This window comes from Asparagus officinalis, chromosome 8, assembly GCF_001876935.1.
Source record: "Asparagus officinalis chromosome 8, Aspof.V1, whole genome shotgun sequence".
NCBI lineage: Eukaryota > Viridiplantae > Streptophyta > Magnoliopsida > Asparagales > Asparagaceae > Asparagus > Asparagus officinalis.
This window is the reverse complement of record NC_033801.1, coordinates 118,202,863-118,222,824: the sequence shown is the minus strand read 5'-3', so window position 1 is coordinate 118,222,824 and position 19,962 is coordinate 118,202,863. Positions and strand designations below refer to the sequence as shown.

At 36.3% G+C, this 19,962-nt stretch overlaps 1 protein-coding gene across 7 annotated transcripts; it reads left to right on the top strand.

Annotated features, from left to right (window-relative positions):
* Nucleotides 226-19,754, top strand: LOC109820064. Of its 7 annotated transcripts, none has more exons than XR_002241716.1 (7): nucleotides 226-641; nucleotides 3,133-3,225; nucleotides 5,214-5,447; nucleotides 5,588-5,690; nucleotides 7,206-7,435; nucleotides 17,972-18,379; nucleotides 19,253-19,380. XR_002241716.1 is itself a non-coding variant. In XM_020386127.1 (6 exons), exons 1-6 carry the CDS (start codon nucleotides 295-297, stop codon nucleotides 17,886-17,888), a joined length of 1,038 nt encoding a protein of 345 aa, XP_020241716.1. In that variant the 5' UTR covers nucleotides 226-294; the 3' UTR covers nucleotides 17,889-18,001. The 7 variants fall into 7 exon arrangements, 4 of the variants coding, with proteins under 4 accessions (XP_020241716.1, XP_020241715.1, XP_020241717.1 ...); XR_002241714.1 differs by having other exon boundaries at nucleotides 17,857-18,379; XR_002241715.1 differs by having other exon boundaries at nucleotides 17,857-18,396; nucleotides 19,253-19,372.

Sequence of the window (19,962 nt, the reverse complement as noted above, 5' to 3'; positions counted from 1 at the left end):
AAGTTTTTTTTAAAAATCACTCACATCATCCAATAATAAGGTAACAACTCATCTCATCTCATCTCCTATTCTATAATTTCCTTCTTTTTTAAGCCAACCAAATAACTTCAAAACCATTATAATAGGAAATAGGTTTCCTATTTTTTGATTTCCAGGTTTTTTTGCCCAAACGAACAGCCCCTAAAAAGAAATGTCCTATTTGAGTAAAACTCACTCTCCCGCTGGCGCGTGGCCATCATCTACAATTCTTCAGATCTTCTCCTCCTTAACAAAACGAAATCGATCCTCTCAAAAATGCCGATCTTCAAAAACCCTACCCCTAAATCCAAACTCACCATCCCCAAATCCGGATCCAAATCCCTCCTCCTCTCGATCTCCACCATCTCCATCGTCCTCCTCCTCCTCCTCTTCTCCTCCTCTTCAATCCCCACGTCTCGATTCTCGATCTCAAGCGATCTCGCCATGAGTTCTATAGGAATCGAGCAGAAGAACGATGAGACGTTGAAGTGGAAGGGGAAGAAGTTCTTGTATTGGGGGAATCGGATCGATTGCCCTGGTAAGCATTGCGATTCTTGCGCGGGGTTAGGGCATCAGGAGTCTAGCTTGCGGTGCGCTCTCGAGGAGGCCTTGTTTCTCAATAGGTTAGTTTTTTTTTATTTGGTTTGCGAAATTAGGCTTGTAATTATGTAGTGTGAAGTTCCTGCAGAGAAAGCTTATGCCTTTATATTTATTTGGATCATTTGAAGAACTGGCACATCACTAGGAGATAGCTTGAGATGAAGGGAACCAAAATGTCTATAAAACTCTGCCATTTAGTTAACGTCGAACATCACAATATCGGAATCACCCCTTTGGCTTAGCAGCAGACTAGTGCAGAATAAACACTGCCCATCGACATGACGACTTGCAATCTGTTAATGGGAGGAAGCTCAAATCTCTTATAAACCCCACATGGCTTCTTGCTTAGTCAATGTGGGGCTAAGTGGACCCTAACAGCTTTTAGCAGGTTGCAAAAAAAGATTTTTTTTGTTAAAGAAAATAGATGGGATCTTAACAAGATCCCAGCTAGTACCTAAAGATTTAATCCTATGGAAGGTCATGTACATGGTTAAATATTTGCACCACAATAAAGCAACGTACTTCACATAAACCATCTTATTATTAGGAACCCTCATATCAGCAATACATAGACATACTGTTGCAAAAAAAGAAATGTATGATGTTTTTTTCATTTGGAGAAAGAATGTACATTGTTATAGTGCGAACTGAAAACCCATTTATTGGAAATGTCTGATCGTTATTTTTTATTCAAATTTCATTTGTTCGGTTTGGTGAAAGTGGTATCAGCTGAAAGAACTCATTTCAACTGTAAGCAAGAAATTGCCACATCCGAACTTTTTCTACATCAAGAATAAAACGAGTGAACTGCAATCAAGATCTTGGGTTGGAATGTGCAACGAAGGCAATAAGTGGACTGGTTAGGAGTGATAGGATCATAGTCGAAGAAGAACAATGACTAGATGTAGGTGTTATTGAACACAGAGGGATTCATCAGAAAAGACACCATGGTTGTTATTTCAACCAAAGAGATGACTTTTATCATAAGTAATGATTTAAAATTTTCTTGTAGTTTTCCTGTAAATTTCAAGTTAAAAGGCTTTGTTGTTGTTAGGTACGCATTTTCACATTTTGCGAAGGATGATAAGGTTATTTGTTAAAGGACTATAAGTATGAAATATGTGTATGCTTGTGGATAAGAAGATTTTATTATGAAATATGACCAGTTAAGATCATAGGTGGAAATTTGAAGTGCATATATATTTCCTTCTTGTATTTATAAGAAAATTTTCTTTTTTAAGGATATGTATGGGTCTTCATAGGCACACTGTTTTCTCTCACTAGATATGGGATTAGCGGTCCTGATAAATGCTACATCAAGGTGTAGTTTCATTTAATTCCACACTATTTTCTCTCACCAGATACGGGATTAGCGGTCCTGATAAATGTTACGTCTGGGTGTAGTTTCATTTAATTCCATTTATTAGAGTGGTGGTTTTGCTGCTCGTGCTTATTTTGGTGGAATATTTAGTAGGTAATTTCTTATTTTTATCTCAATATGGTGGTTTTGCTGCTCGTGCTTATTTTGGTGGAATATTTAGTAGGTAATTTCTTATTTTTATCTCAATATTAATATTTTAGTGATGTATCTTATTTTGGTGGAATATTTAGTAGGTAATTTCTTATTTTTATCTCAATATTAATATTTTAGTGATGTATCTTTCTTGCCACATTTTAGTGTTAAAATAGAATTGGTGAAGGTCTAAAATAGAATTAAGGGTCAATATCAATATTCAACATTAAATTTACAAAAATAAAGTGCTAAAAAGTTCTAAAATTAGCATGTTAGTGTCACATTTAAATTTTCAGGGGAGTATTCTCACATTTGCATAATAAATATATTAAAGCGCAAATTTGAAAACTTCAATGTATATAAGTGCCGCAAAAAACAAGTGAGGGTATATAAGCGCGAAATAGGATAAATTATAAGGTGTTTCAAGTGCTGATTAGCCTTTATGTTATCCTGAAGTGACTTGAAATTGATAAATATTAGAAGTGCAATTTCACCAGATTTCCTTTCTAAATCCGAATCACAGTAAGTCCGTTGGCTCTTGATGCCAATTGACAAAGATACAACTATTAACGTAGGTTAGTGGAAGAAATTTCTTGTTGCCTTCCCCAAAAGTTTAGGTCAAAAGGTTTGGTTGTTGGCTGTGTCTGCATTTTCACAGTTTTTCAAGGATGATCGCTTAAGGTCATCTGTTAAAGGACTATAAGTTTAAAACATGATCAGTTAAGATCATTCTCTAGAGTTGTGGAAATTTGGAAGTACATAATTTTACCTTAATATATTTTTGAGGATGTGTACATGTCTGTCTAACTAGTTTGTTTCTTTCTCTAGCTATGAGCTTAAAGGTCATGGTAAATGTTACTTCTTGGTCTAGTTTCATTTAATTCAATTAATTAGACTTGTGGGTTTGCGGCTCATGCTTATTTTGGTGGAATATTTAGCAGGTGTATTATTTTTATCTCAATATTAATATCCCACTGATGTATCTTTCTTGCCACTTTTAGGGTCTTTGTGATGCCATCAAGAATGTGCATCAACCCAATACACAATAAGAAGGGAATTCTCCATCACTCAACTGACGGAAGTTCAGATGAAGGGTAGTCTCTTCTTCCCTTATGCATGGGTTGTGAATAATAAGTAAAAGTTTTCAATTTTGTACTTCTTAAATTTGCTTCTTGATGGAAATGATTCCATAATTGGTAGATCAAGTCTGTTGTCCATAACTTAAATTAGTTTGTTCTTTTGCTTTATGGCCAACTTGGTTAATTTGGATGTTTTAGGGGGAGTTTAGAAGTTCCTGGATTGATGCCAGGGATAAGTTACTGGAATTTGATTCAATATTTTCTTTGTGCATATCTTATTCTTCAGAAATTAATGCAATTCTCTATGGATTAATCATGTCAGGTCTACCTTCATAGCTTAGTTCTTCTCTTTTATAAGGTCTCTAAAGTGAAGTCCAGAGTCCACTCTTGTATAGCTGGTACTATAGGTTTTGTAGAAAGGTTTCTCATCAGTTATATGTGGGGAAGCCTGGTAAGAACTCACACAGGGAATCATTGGCATTGGTTTGTCACTGAATCTGCTGTGCGTGCACATTCATATTTACAAATACCCTTTTTAAAGAAAACAATGGACTTTTATTTTAAGTGTGTATTTCAAGAATTTCTAAAATTGTGATTAATTTTATGACACCAGAAATTGGTACTTGGTGGATGTGATTAAACAACATAACCAATAAGGTATGTTATGTTTTTATCATCTTTCTACTCATAATCTTCTCAGTAGGTTTAATGGCAAGGCTGCCCCTCTCTTACTTGTAGTTCCCTTAGATGGAAACTTAAAAATAACTCAAAGGGTTGATATCAAAAAACTTAAAAATAACTCAAAAGGGTTGATATCAAATTTGCTACTAAGGTTGTTGACCTTGATAATTTCATGAAAACTGCCATAGGGCCTTAACAATGTGAATTTATGCTCGATATCGAGACAATTTTATGATAAAATATTTGGATATAGATATAATGTCTCTGTTTAGTTCAGCACTCAGAACAGGCAGGATTCTTTTCATTATTTAGCCATGAAAATATTAGTTAGAATTTACCAACTGAGAGGATTTGGCAAGGAAAAGAATGCAGGAAGGGAGTTTGTGTCACCATGAAATTGATTCAGGGAAATAGATTGGTTATTAACAGGCAGAAGGTTGCATTTGCTAGAAATAGGTATTACACTAAAATTCTATAGTGCGTCAAAGGCATGGTGGGATTCAGCCAAATTATGGGTCTTATGAGAGGCTGGCACTTATAGGCGAACATCCTATTAATTCATCAAATGTATGTAATGCTACAAAAGTCCAAGGTTTTCAAGTTGATAGGCTGTCTTTTTGGACCTTTCTTCTCCTCACCTGTTATATTTCCTTTCTTCTTATTCTTCTTATTTTCCAGTTTTCTTTGAAGGAAGGTAAGCTTCATAGCTCCAACCTAGGTTAGCAAGCATTAGACCGCCGCTTACTAAGCGCTGGTTCTATTCCGGTCAAGCAACCAAAGCCGGGGACCTAGGTGGGAATAGTAAGACCTTCTTTCTTCTCCTCACCTGTTATATCTCCTTTCTTCTTATTCTTCTTATTTTCCAGTTTTCTTTTTTTTTTCCTTTTCTCTTCATCTTCTGCATCTGGCAACATATTGTAATAACACTACGTGATGTCTCCCACCACAACGCAAAGAAAAACAATTGCCATATTCAGTTTTTAGCACAGACCTTAATAACATTTCCAGCATGAAACTCTGAATTTTTCTGGTTGCTGAGTACAGAACCAATATCTTATGGACACTTCTGGCATAAAATTCCTAATCAAGGTTTTTATGTCTTATGTAAACTTCATAAACAACTTGTAAGTGCGATTAGGCAAGGTTATCCATCAAATGTGTGAACAAATTGTTTTTGCGCATCTATCCTCATATGGGCAGTTACATGCACCTTGTCTTGCAGGGTCTTTTTCCCCCCTTCTCCCAAGTAGCTTCTTAGCTTGGCCAACACTTTTAACTTCCTATTTGATTTAGAATGATGGTCAGTTAAACCTTCTGTGCAGATGGGCTGCAAGTTCTTGTACGATGGACTCTTTGTATGACATGGATCTCATTTCTGAAACCATACCTGTAATTCTGGACAATTCGAAGACATGGCATCGAGTAATATCAACAAGTATGAAGTTAGGAAAGATGGGGGTGGCACACGTGCAAGGTTTCAGCAAAGTCGACCTGAAAGACAGTAGTCTCTACTCAAATGTTTTATTAATAAACCGCACTGCAAGTCCTCTATCCTGGTAAAGTAGATGTAAAATTGAGTGCTTTCTTCATGCATTTTCAAGCGAGCAAGTTTTCTATCTGGATGAAAATGCTTTTATGGATGAAAGTGAATAATTTTGCTAGGTAAGCGCTTGTCTTGATCATGATAACCGTCCAGGTTTATGGAATGCAAGGATCGGAACAATCACAGTTCAGTTTTGCTCCCATATTCATTCCTCCCATCAATGGCAGCCAAAGAGCTAAGAGTTGCAGCAGATAAGGTAACGTCTCTCACCACAATTGTCCAGATCAAGTCAAAAGTTCAGTCCAAAAGTTGGTTTTCATTTGCATATTTTTACCTTGTAAGATAGCAACATTCCTATATCACTATGCCCTCGTGTTTTTCAATTGCCTGTTAATGTAATCTGATTTTTTTTCCAACGCTGAACTTCTGCTTTTGCAGACTGTTGCCTTGAGCTTTCTAATTTTCAGATTGAACAATTCTCTCTAGCAATTTGAACTTGTATGATAAAATATGTAATACTAGACTACTATGTAATCATGTATACAATGTTTTCTCTAATTCTAGGTAATAAACATATATAACGAGACACATATTTAAATTCTAATTTTCTGTAATACTTCCCTCCAGTTCATTCTAATTTCAAGTAATCATCTGCTTTACCTACACCTGTGATACCCTGACACGGCAATTTTGGCACCGTACCCATGTCGGGTGCGGTTTGGGTACGTTTCCACACCCAAACGGAAGGGACACGGGAGCAAATAAGCTCGGTGATCGAAGACGAGGTCGGGGAAGCGTCAATGAGTGTCGGGGAAGCTTCGACGAGGGTCAGGGAAGCTTCGACGGGGTCGGGGAAGCTTCGACGAGGGTTGGGGAAGCTTCGAATGGGAACAAGGTTTCGATAACACGATATTCTCGTGGCGGCGTCAGGAGAGAAATGGGATCTAGGGTTTTCAGTTAAATAGGGTTTGGGTTTAAGCACTCGTTTTGATTCAATTAAATAGGGTTTGGGTTTAAGCACCCGTTTTGATTCAGTTAAATAGGGTTTGGATTTGTTTATTTTCAGCACCCGTTTCGATAACGTAGTTATAATTTTAAGGAATTAGCTTATTTCTCAATTTGAAATTAAACATAGTAAAATTGTTATAGTTAATATAATTGTTTATATATATATATATGTATGTATATATATATATGTACATACATATATACATATATATACATCTATATATATATACATATGTACATACATATATACATATGTATATACATATACATATGTATATACATATATACATATGTATATACATATATACATATGTATATACATATATACATATGTATATACCTATATACATATGTATATACATATATCCCCATACCCTACTATTTACAAATTTACCATGTCCCGTACCTATGCAACCTTGACCTGCACCTTCAAAGACACCACCTTCTGTTTACTTTGAGTTTCCATTAACATCTGTAGATAATTCCAATAAGAAATGGAGATTTGTTTATTATTGATACTTTCTAGTGAGGAGTTTACATGGAATCTAGTAACATTTGGAAAACTTTTAATCTAAATGATTATGAACATAAAAGAGATCTATTTATTTCTAAAATGAGTACAGTGTTCCTGATTAAGTGAGAGGTGAACATGAAAAAAAGGGGCTCAAACTGATATTTTTTAGAGATTATGCGTACTAAATAGTAGTATTTACAAGTGACATTTGGTGTTGTGATTCATGGGTCTTGAAAACTATCTGAACAGATTAAAGAACTTCTTGGTGATTATGATGCCATACATGTACGCCGTGGGGATATTTTAAAGACGAGGAAAGATAGACATGGTGTTGAAAGGACTCTTCATCCTCATCTGGACAGAGATACACGACCTGAATTTATTCAACTGAGAATAGCAAAATGGATTCCGCCAGGACGTACTCTTTTCATTGCTTCAAATGAGAGATCACCTGGCTTCTTTTCGCCTCTATCTGCCAGGTATATCTTTTGCTGAAGTGACTTGCTAATTAGCAACTTTTCTGACCGAAAGAGGTAGAGGCCTGAGTTCCTTACATGTTTAGCACATGTCCTGATATACATTCAATACATCCCCCCACCTCCCCCCAAAAAAAAACTAAAAAAAAAAAAGGTTTTTAGTGTATTCATGAATCATACAAGTTTAGTCTAAGAGACCTCCAATTGCAACCGAAAAAAAAAGTTTGTGGACGCGATGTATTATTCATCATGACATATATGCCCTCTCTTCATTGACATGCTGCAGAGCGATGGCTGAGATCTTCTCCCATAGAAAATGAAATTTAATATTAGTCCTTTAAATGAGTAAGTACTGATATTCCTAACAAGGACATTTTTTTTCATGGGTCTCACTAGAAAAGTTCTTCCTTCCCCTTATATGCTCTGAGTTGAGTTCTGCAATTTGTTAGTGACCTATTGTTGTTGGCCTAGTCATATCATTCTTCTTATCTACCAACACTTCGATGCAGAGTTTGACCTTCATCTCAGTTCTGGTCAATTCTGTTTCTCATTCATGTGGTTTATTATCATGATACGTTTAATCCAATCCGTTCCAGCTATTTATAATTTTCTTTATGAAACTGCACTTTGTCTATTGCTTCATTGTATTAGGTTCCTTTTTTTTGTCTGACATGAAATGTGTTATGTTCTTCCCCTTTTGGGTTGCATGAGTTTAACCTTCATGACAAAATGATAGGTCTACCTGCACATGGCCTTCAGGGTTTTATGTCAAGCCCTTTGTTGTTCATATTGCCTCCACAATGAACTTGGAGGTGCATCAACTCATGTTTCCTACTCGATATACAGAAGGAACTGTGGACTCCTAGGGGACATTCTTTTGTATTGGGCCACTTTGGTTTTTTTCGTCTCTGATGAGAAATTCATTCCCTAGACTCGAATGTAGTTTAAATCGGAGGGTTGCTTCTTAGTTGGATGAGTTTAAACATCATTACGTAAACTGGGTTTACCTGCTTATAGACTAACCTTTTATGTGAAGTCCTTTATTCTTCATTGTTGCCTTTGCAACTAAGTTACATGGGTACGGGACCGATACGGGTGGGGGTATGGGTGCCGGACACGACACATTTGTAAAAGGTAGGGTACGGGGACACAGCTGAAATACGTGTTGAAAGCATAGTTCTGAACTTGATATGCAAACAACCGTTTGAAATTGTAGCTGAGAACTAAATACGTGCTGAAATGAACTCGATACTTATCCGAGAAACGTGCATGAATTAGCAGTCTTTGTCACGCCGCCGAAAACTGTAGCGTAAATTCAGAACTACGGGTTTACGCGACAGCCAACGCCCATGCACTAAGACAAGTCTCATGCACGAGTTAAGCTTGGCGGCTTTCGTATCAAACTATTTTTCTCCATATGAACTTGATGATGATATAAGTTCAGAGCTAATATATATATCCCAATGACTATAATATTATATATCTATAGTAATATATATATAAATATATATCCGTGACTATACAGACCCAGCATAGCTCAGCCGGTACAAAGCAGAGTATTGGTGTACTCAAAACAAGCAACATATTCGTATGTTAGGCCATGCACAATGCCAAAAGGGAGGTTTTCCCATATTAACGCCTCCTAACAACACACCACAACCAAAGTTCAGTGTATATACGTAGCTACGCCACATCTGAATTGTTTTTGAAAACGACGGGGTGAGCTAGGGCTCAGTAAGAACATTTCCACTAAAGTTTTTAGATATCTGTCAAAATAGTAATAATTTCCAAAAAAAAGTGAATTGTAAGTTTTGTGCCTGAAATCCGGATATAGTAAAATGTAGTCCGAGACAACACATTATTATTATTTTAAGAAAGAATACAACATTTTAGATTTCTTTCTTATGTGCAAACTAAATATACTGTCATATCTCCAGAATCAGACCTTTTGAAATCAAGATAAATATCGAGAAAGAAAACAAACTATTAAATTTTGTGCGAAACCAAAGGGTCACCGTTTTCTCAAAATTCACAATCAAATGTCAGAATCTCAAATATCGATGAGTTCATATAATGCAAGAATTACCCATAGGTCACACTAAGGCTATGAATATTACAGCCCAGTAACATGCAAATGCGTAAAATGCATCATAGAACAGATAATTATTAGAAATAGAACGCACCTAACATTGTCATATGTTACCAGCCAGATCAAAAATGCCTAAAAGGGCCAGAACATATTTTAGAAGGGCCAGATTCAGAAGTGCTATATAAAGGTGCATTCATCATATGATAGGCACATACAAAACTCTCTATAGTAGACTTTCTGAGGGTTTTAAAAACATCGAGAATCATTTTCAAATCAGAAATACCTCAATTATCAGAGTCAAATACTTCGGATCAAATGGACGAGTGTAAAAACTCATTACCTCAATTAAAACAGTTTATATAATTCACTTTTATTATTTGTTTCAAATGCCAAGTTATAGAAATTTCTTAAATTCATTAAACCGTTGAAACACCTTCAAAACACTTCCTTCTGCAATAGCTTCCAAATAAAACAATATTCATAATTATTTGAGTTCCGATGAGAACCAAAGTCAGTTGTTGCATCTTATATAAAATTAAAGTTACTTTTAATATTTCGTGCGAATCAAAATCATACTATTGGTTAGATCACAACAAAAAAGTTCGAACTAATGTGCATGATAAATAATAGATTAATTATTTTTCAAGCACAAGATCATTCAAATATATAATGCTCATGCAATTTATACTTACAAAAATACTAGTGAGAAATGAACTCACCGTTTGAGTTTCTCAGAATGTGATCTCTCTCACTATCAACCAGATCCTATAATATCAAGATATAAGACTAATATTAATTCAAGATAAATATATATTATATGTTAATTGCTCTATAATCTAGGTCGAAACAGTGACAAATATATTCAAATAGAAATGGAACTCACAAATAAGGTTCACGTAGGCTTATTACTAATTTACACTATCTATAATAATTTTTATAGAACTCCTAAACTAATTTAGGATCTATTAACAAATTATGACATGAACAGGGGGCTGCAAATAATTTTCTAGACATGTTTAGAACCTCTGTTTGCAATTTATGGAATAACAGGGTTCTAAAAACAATTTATCCTTGCCTATTTAGGATATAAATTTTCTCAATCATCTGTTCACAGTCCTTGAAGGTTTCAGGGGCTTAGACTGAATTTTCCCCAGTTAAAACCTACATTCTCTTATTAAGATGGGTTTTAAAGTAAATTCCAGTCAACTCAAGTGTCTAGGCACAGTTTTACTGCTCCATTTTCTCACCTCCAGATCCAACTCTTCTTCCTCCTCCTTTTTTTTCCTTTTTTTCTGTTGCAGCTCTAAGGTTGCGCCCCACTATCCTCCATAGTTGCCAGAGGTTATCTCATGGTGATGGCTGATGGGGACTCGCCGACGGTTAAGTTTGGCCAGCTGCGAAATCCTCCATAGAAAGGTTTTTTTCCTCCTTGAAGAACTCAACTATGCTCCCTATCCTTATTTGATCACATAGGGTGGTCGGATAACTACGGGCCTTATGGGGACCAAGGGTTGCCATCAGCGAGGTCCACATCAGAGCTATATTTAGAATTTTTTTCCCTCTTTTCGCAATTTAACACACAAATTTCACAAAATCAAAACCATTTTCCCACATCATTCATTTGATCCAATTTCATCATAAAACTAAACCTGCAAGATGGGAATTAACTATACCTCAGTCAATTAGGGAAAGGTTTGAGGATATATGAGTCTTCTTCCTCTTTTGCTCTTTCTCCTTCCATAATTCACCTTGGTGTCCAACTAGCAGCTTAACAAGACGAGAGTGAGGAAAAAGTTTGGAGAGAAGAGGATTGAAGCTGGTTTTATATGGTTCAATTTTTTTCGTCCATGAATGGGTGAAAGCAATACACGTTCCCTTGCCAACTTTAAGCCTCCAACTGTTTAGCACCAGCAAAGCTCATGAGAGTTATAAACTTGACAGTTTGGGGTTTATGAAATTTACAAAAAGAACCCTAATCAATATTTCGATTACACATCTTTATTTTCTTAGAACTTGTGATTTCTTAATTTATTTAGGGCTATTACACTCTCTCCTAATAAAAAGTTTCGTTCTCAAAATTTAACATACCTTAATTCTCAAAGAGCTCTAGATACTTTTATCGCATGGAATCCTCCATTTCCCATAGCTTCTTTTTCTGAATGATTCTTTCATTGTACTTTTATATATGGGATAGTTAGTCATCGAATACTTGCTCTTTATAAACCACGATACGTTTTGGTTTCTCTTTATAAGTCAAGTCTGGCTTGAGGTCCAATGGAGACAACTGAACGATCTCATTTGGATCTCGGATGAACTTTCAGAGCATTGATACATGAAATATATCGTGTACTCCATATAGAGATGGTGGTAAGGCTACCTATACGCCACTTGACTAACTCGCTCTAAAATTTCAGAAGGACCAATGATTCTCAGGCTCAACTTCCCTTGGATTCAACACCTTTTCACTCCGCGGGTAGAAGAAACTTTCAAGGATACATATCACCAATCTAAAATTCTAATTCTCTTCTTTGATCAACATAACTTTTCTGACGGCTTTTTCCAGTGCAAAGATGTTCTCTAATTAATTGAATTTTGTTAATTGCTTGTTGCACTAATTCTGGTCCAAAAAGTTCTCTTTCTCCAATGTCGTCCTAATGAATAGGATACATGCACTAACCGTCTTCCTGATTTTCGATCGAAGCCCTACTTCAAAGCGACGAGCTCTATCCTCCTTACTCAATAAGTGAGTAGCAAATTTTGATAGATAAATTCACTCATATTTAGCTGCTATCTTATCACCTTGTTCTTGTTTTCGGAACTCTTATTCCTTCTACTTGCGAATGATTGAGGGTCTTTTTAAATTCATCCCATGATACCTTGTACGCCTTTCTCCCAAACTTCTTATCTGTATTTGCCACCACCCGTATGCACGGTCTTTTAGCATGTAGACCACATACTCGTTTTCCCCCTCTTCAGGGTATTTGATGTAGGTGAAGACTTTTTTCATTTTAGTGATCCAGTGTTCAGCAATCATCAGATCAGTAGTTTCCTCAAAATTGGTTGGCGAAGTTTCTTGAGTTCAACCATGCCGCATCTTAACTTTTATTGTTCATTGTTCTGGTCATTTATTTGATTATGGTCGATTTGATCTTGTTATCTAGTGACTACACTTATCATTGCTTGCAGCCAGTGTTATCGAGGTGCAAGACTCAATGTGGGACGCAAAGGTCTCTTACGCACACCATATACAAGGCACACAATGATGCGCGCGCCTCACTGAATTGAAGCACACAATTCAAACAAATATTTTTCAGCATAAGACAAATAATCATATAAGCAACATGTTTATAAATTGTCACATAAAAAAGACTAAGAAATATAATTTCGCATACTAAATCACGAAAGAGTCTTAAGCATGCATCACATAGCGAAGTTTTCATAAGTTTCCACAAATCTTAATGCAAGATAATATCTAACATAAGCAAAAGTCTATGAAATAAAACAAGCAAGTGGCAAAATAACAGAATGTTTAGTCATCCTTAGGATCTCTTGCCCACTTTCTTTCCACCCACTTTTCCAAGCAAAACATCTTTCTCAGATTATTTTTCTGCTTATGGATGCTTGATAAAGTTAAAAATGAAGTGACAAACTGCGTCATTGCTGGTCTAAGAAGCTCTCATGTGTTGGTTTGACCTCTCATCAACCTCAAAACCCAACCATGTGAATAAATGAAACCCGTCAACTCCATTGCACAGCTCAAGGTCATCTTCAAGAATTGTAGTTTTTCGATATCTTTAAGCATGAGGTTGAGACAATGAGCAGCACACGGTGTCCAATACGTACAAGGATATTCATCCATCAAGTATTTTCCTATAACTAACAAGCAAACATCTCATTAGGATTCAATCATTCAATTTCATAGAAACTAGACAGCATATCGATCAATATCAAACAAATTAAATCAAATCTAAAATTTCATACTGGCTAGTTTGAGACTAGCATGATTGTCCTTAACGATTTACACAACATTCTCTGGTCTTATCTTCTTAACCTCCTCATTTAGGATCTCAAACATCCTCGCACCAGTTTTGATCTCATCAGAAGCATCAATAGAGGAAATAAATATTGTTCCGTGAGGAGAGTTCACAAGAAATTTATCAAAGTCCTATCCTTCTGGTCAGTCTAACCATCCGACATAAAGGAGCATCTTTTTTTGCCCAAATCTTCTTATAAGGTTGCATAAGATCTTCAGTGTACTTCATCTCCTTTTTAAGCAATGGCTCTCGTAGTTGATGGAATGTTAGAGGTGGCAAGTCAGGCCCAAAAGCCCCTACTGACTTTAACATAATCTTGAAGGATCTAAGTCGTACTTCATTAAAAGGAATTCCTGCTTGATACCACCAACGTGCAATATCTTAATGCACTTTAGCAACTGCATCTTTGTTAAGGCCTTTTTCAATACTTGTTTGTCGCAATTTTCGCCTTCTATCATCGTTGGCTACCTCTAGTGCCAGGTCAAATGAGAGAAATGAATCCATAGGCCCCTTCCTCTTTGTCGAAGACCCCACACTATGCATGCCAATGTTTACCCTTCCTCTTGTAGATAAGGAAGATGATGTAGGAGGCAATACACCTTTTTCCTTGTTCCAACGTGCTTGATTTTGTTGGACTTCAACCTCATCAACTTCATCAATTTCAATCATGTCATCATCTTAAAGATCTAGCATGTAATTTTCTACGGCTTGTTGTCTTCTAACAATGACTTGTCTTTTGCCATAATCCTTAAGCTCATCAACCACATTAGAAGGAACTTTTTCACAAAGGGAAATATTTTTATGCGCCCTTGTTGCTCCTTTTGCCTTGATATGCCACTATTCGCGATCTTGTTACGATAAATGCACTTGTGCTTGTTGGAATTCCCTTCCTCAACTAAAGAAGTGTACTTCCAAGTAGGATCTTGTCTTTAACCTCTATTCGCACTCGCCGATGCTAATGAAGACATACTCAAGTTTATTGGTCACCTACAACCAAAATTACGAAAATATCAACTTAAATCATCCAACTATGCTCACTAACCTTTTAAGTATCAATAAATATATATATATATATATATATATATATATATATATATATATATATATATATTATATATATATATATACTATGATAGGAAAAGCTTATGTCAACTTAACGGGATAGGAATTAAGTCATCCACCAATTTTTTTAAGACCGTGATATTGCATTGGTCCTGATAGATATGAAGAATCTTTTAAGATTTGTGCACTCTTTGTGATGACACAAATTCTTAAGACAATGATGAGGATGGATAAAAAGTTTTGGGTACAAGGCCTCCTATCCACTTTAAGTTGGATAGGAAGTTTTACTCTCTCTCTCTCTCTATAATAATATATATATATATATTCTATTTAATAATGAGATATGTATTTTAGTAATAATTAAGTGATACAAATATGAAAAGAAAGAAGTCTATTTGGCATGATGTAAATAATGTAAATTTATGTAAATTGTTTTCAAAAAGAAAAGCAGAAGAAAACAATAAAAATAAATGGAGACAACGAAAACAATGGAAAAAAAAAGAAAAAACAACTTGATTTCGCCAGAGATAATGGTCGCGGCGGCGCGGCGGTGGAACGACGGTTGTTCCATATTATAAGAAGGCGTTAGGGCGGACTAGAGTTTGAGCAGCGCCTACGAACGCTTAAGCGTATGCCTAGGTGGCGCCTAGGCGTTTGACTATTTTTTAATAATAATTGATAAAAATATATATTAAATTCATATAAAATTATAAAAAAATAGATAGCAATCCTAGATTCATAATAAATCATGCATACTTAAATGCTAAATAGTCAAAATAATAATTAACAAGGTTAAAAAAACCGCTAAGAGGCCTAGGTGTTGGGCCCATCGCTGAGAATCTAGGAGATTTTTTTCTTTATTTTTTAATTATAATAATTTATAGTAAATATTAATGTTATAGAAAGTTTTAAGTGCCGGACTGGTGTCTAGGCCGATTTCTTTTTTCATTTAAGTGGTAGTCGAGAAAGTTTTGTTGAAGGTCAGAGGAGGTAGTGGTGTTTATACTTGGATTAAACGAGTTTAAAGGAGGTTGGAGGGCGTGAATATTGTAACATAGAAAATCACGATCAAGGCCTAAAGGATGTAGTTGACGTCAACAGACAATGCTCCCTTAAACATTCCCAAAATCTAAGTGGACAAGCTAGGTACCGTCTAGGCATTAGGCGCTAATTAGGCGGCCAAGGTACCACCTAGACAAACTAAATGAAAGCTTTTTAAAATAGTGGTGTTGTTGGTCGGTAGCGTCATCGTCGTCAGCCGACTCGTCGGGATCAGTAAGTGAGCAGGGGGGAGAGAGAGTGGGCAACCGCGTGAGAGAGGAGAGAGGGAAGATCGGGTCGAAACCCTAAAATCATAACCGTTTAATAGAATATGCAAGTATCAAACCTGAAACTTATTTACTTTTTACAAAACCCAACTCACTGCGCACCAGAGACTGGGGCGCAGTAAATCGGTGTGCCCGGTGAAGGCGCCAGGGGCACACAAGGTACGTGCCTGTAGCGTCCCACCTTTGGTGCAGGGCGCATTTGCTCCAGGTTGCAGCGCGTGGCGCTTGGGGCGTGCGCGTCGATGACACTGCTTGCAGGTACTCCATCAGTGTGTTGCTATCTATTGGGTTTCCTGATACACAAGCAACTCTAGATCTCATCATCTCGCTTATCGTTTGATTAAGATCATTATCTTTGTTGGGGGGGCTTGATAATTATCTGTAATCATTTCTCCCTATAGATAATGAAATGTTTAACTGTTATACAAGAGACAAATTACTAAAGTAGTCACATATATGCAAGTCGAGTAATTACAAATTCAAAAATTACTCAACAATGTAACACAAGCCAGTACTTACAAGCCAGAAGTATATCATTGATATTTAACTTTTTAGTGCATACACATATATGAGTATATAGGGTACTCATATATACATGCGTTTCTACCAAAAAGTGATATATGTGCACCAAAAGAGCAACTAAGAGTACCCCTATACCGTTGTACGAAATTGTCCTACTGACTAAGCTTCGACTCGCTTAGGACAAGGAGCTGCCAGAGCTAGGCTCATCATCTGTTGACTTGGTCTCCTCTGAGTCTTTCTCCATTGGCTTGATCTCCTCTGAGTCTTGCCTACTCTCAGTATCGGACATAGGGTTTCGATCGATTGCACAAGCCCCTCATCTGTCAAGATCAAGATCGACACCTCTATCAAGGTTACCTGACTTGCTTTTAGAGAAGGCGAATTCATGTTCATCATAGGAGGCCCCAGCCATATGAGACTCAATGTGGAGTCTGGTACAATCATGATGACCTCAGAGGGTGAGGACTCCATTGTGATAAGCTCTACAACTAATTCATCATCACCCGAGATATCAGTATCGGACTCAAAAGAATCTAGTGCAATGACCTCTACTATCTTGACATCATAGGAGTCTGGCATTGCATGATCGGCCAAGATCTCTTCTGAGTCTGTCTCATCAGAATAATATTCCCAGTTTTGTAGGCTGGGCTCCCAGGTACTATCTACTAAGGTTGCGGAGCTAGAGTAGGTATCTGGGGAACTGGTAGAATGTGTTCCTGCCATCCTACAAAAGGACCATCCATCAACACATTTATTCATCATCATCCGAGATCCATCATCATTCGAGATCCAAACAGTCCAGTGGTACTACCCTATGATGAGACACAATATGTGTGGGGTTTGAATCATTTGCCATCGGCAAAAAAAATATTTTGAGAAACTCGGCCAATATAAGTTGAGTTCATTTCTCACTGTATTTTTATAGGTATAAATTGTATGAGTATTATATATTTGAATGATCTTGTGCTCGAAAAATAATTTTTCTATTATTTATCATGCATTTTAATTCGAGCTTTCCTGTTATGGCCTAACCAATAGCATGATTTTGATTCGTATGAAATATTAAATTAATTTAATTTTATATAAGACGTGACAAGCGATTTTGGTTCTTATCCTATCTCAAATAATTATGAATATTGCTTTATTTAGATGTTATTGAAGAAAGAAGTACTTTGAATGTGATTCAAGAAATTTCCATAACTTGGTATTTGAAACAAATAAATAAAAATGAATTTGGTGAACAGTTTTAATTGAGGTAATGAGTATATGGGGGTTTAGCTTTTTTATTTCATTTTAGAATTTTTCTAGCATTTTCTTAACACCTGTTTGTTTTATTTTATTTTCTCCTTTTTATTTTTAATGTGTTGATGGATGGTCCCCCTTTTGTAGGATGGTGGGGACACATTCTATCAGTTCCTTAAATACCCACTCTAGCTCCACAGCGTCAGTAGATAGTACATGGGAGCCAACCTAAAAAACTGAGAATATTATTTTGATGATACAGACCCGGAAGAGATCTTGGCTGACCATGCAACGCCAGACTCCTACGATGTCGAGATAGTAAAGGTCATTGCATTAGATTCTTCTGAGTCCGAGACTGATCCCTCGGGTGATGATGAATCAGCTGAAAATTTTATCGCTGTGGAGCCCTTACCCTCTGAGGTCATCATGATTGCATCAGACTCCTCCAGCATTGAGTCTTATATGACTGGGGCCTTCAATAATGAAGAGGAATTCGCCTTATTTGAGAGCGAGTCAGGTATCCTTGATAGAAGTGTTGATCTTGATCTTGATAGGCGAGGGACTTGTGGAATCGATGCAAACCCTGTATCTGATTTTGAGCGTAGCGAAGGCTCAGAGGAGACCAAGCCAATGGAGGAAGACTCGGAGGAGACGGAGTCAACAAACTGAAGTAACTTCCTTAATCTGGTATCACTATTTTTTGTTTTATGACAATTTTGTTTCATGAGTAGGGCCAGTTGGCTACTTGGCATTTAAGAAGTTCTACTTTCTAATCGTTGCATTACAGAACTATTTATAATGATATATTGAAATAAAGTTGTCTCTGTAATACCCTTCATTCCCTGTCAAGAAATTCAAGGAACTTTAGTGTTCTGGTAGTATCACCATTTTTTCTGTTCTTCTAAGCAATTTTCTTTCATGAGTAGGCTATTTGGCATTTCAGAAAGAACAATTTTAATTATACTACACTATTAACTACTCATGCACTACTACACACGGTAGAGCAGGGTTCTTCCTCCAAACTACTACTACACTACTACATACAGAAGTGTAGGGTCCTTCCACGTGGATGACCTTAAAAGCTGATGAGTCATCGAGGACCCCACAATCTTTGATTGTAGTATTTTGGGAGCAGTTTGAAAGTGTAGTCTAGTTATCATTACTCTTTCAGAAATTCTACTTTCAATGACCTGTGTTACAGACTCATTGATAATGATATTCAACTGTTTTAGTGATTCATCATCACTCCAACTGATGGAAATTTAGTCCATTTATGCAGCTAGATGTTTGTACAAAATGTTCTTGTTGAATCTTCAGTTCATCAAAAACAAACATCTCTAGAGTTATGCAGTAAGATGGCCAAGGAGACCGTTGTAATTTCAAAGGAACAAAACCTTTTTTTCATAAATAATACTTCAGTAATAATGCATCAATGATTTTATCAGGATTGACTGTGACTTGCATGTAATCATGATTTCCATCTTACATTTTCCTTCTGAGGAAGATAATGGTTTTTTTTTTTTCTTTTACTTATCCATTGCAGTTACAATGTGGTGCACTCTTCAAACTACAGCGATATTCTGAACCCTGTGATCAAGAACAACTACCAGTTATTCATGGTCGAAAGGTTAATTTTGGCAGGTGCAACAACTTTTGTGAAGACGTATAAAGAAGATGAGAATGATCTTAGCCTCACTGATGATCCAAAGAAGAACACGAAGAAGTGGCAAATACCTGTTTATACGCTGGATTAAGGGGGAATCTGAGTATATCCTATATCAAAAGGAGAAATGTTAAGAGATTTCAACCACACGTTACACCATAAATTGTTGAATACTCGCATTTATGGGAAGATTTTCTCATTTAGGTGAGAGAATAAATGCTATTCTTTTGTACCTAGAAGTAGTATCTGCAAATTTTTGGACGTATGGAGGAAAGCAATTTTTGTGAACTCACACCAAATATGAATTTCTATGTTACTATGTTATATTCTTTTTCTTAGAGAGTACTTATATAATGATTGGAATAGGTATCTTAATTTGCTCTTTCTGTGATTTATTGGGCTGTAAATTGCTCGTGTTGCTGTGGAATTGAAGGTGATCTTTGCTATTGTGCACTGTATGATACTGTATCAAGAAGATCAATTTGATATTGTTCGAGTGTTGATCTATTATTACTCATTAGCTCCCTTGTCTTCTAGTATGTCATTCGCATGGAAGATATTGTTTATGAATTTATTATACTAGTTTCTTA

Coding starts and splice junctions, on each gene's coding strand:
- LOC109820064 (XM_020386126.1), top strand. CDS start 295: ATGCCGATCTTCAAAAACCCTACCCCTAAATCCAAACTCACCATCCCC. Junction 5,448..5,587: donor ACTGCAAGTCCTCTATCCTG/GTAAAGTAGATG, acceptor ATAACCGTCCAG/GTTTATGGAATGCAAGGATC. Junction 5,691..7,205: donor TAAGAGTTGCAGCAGATAAG/GTAACGTCTCTC, acceptor CTATCTGAACAG/ATTAAAGAACTTCTTGGTGA.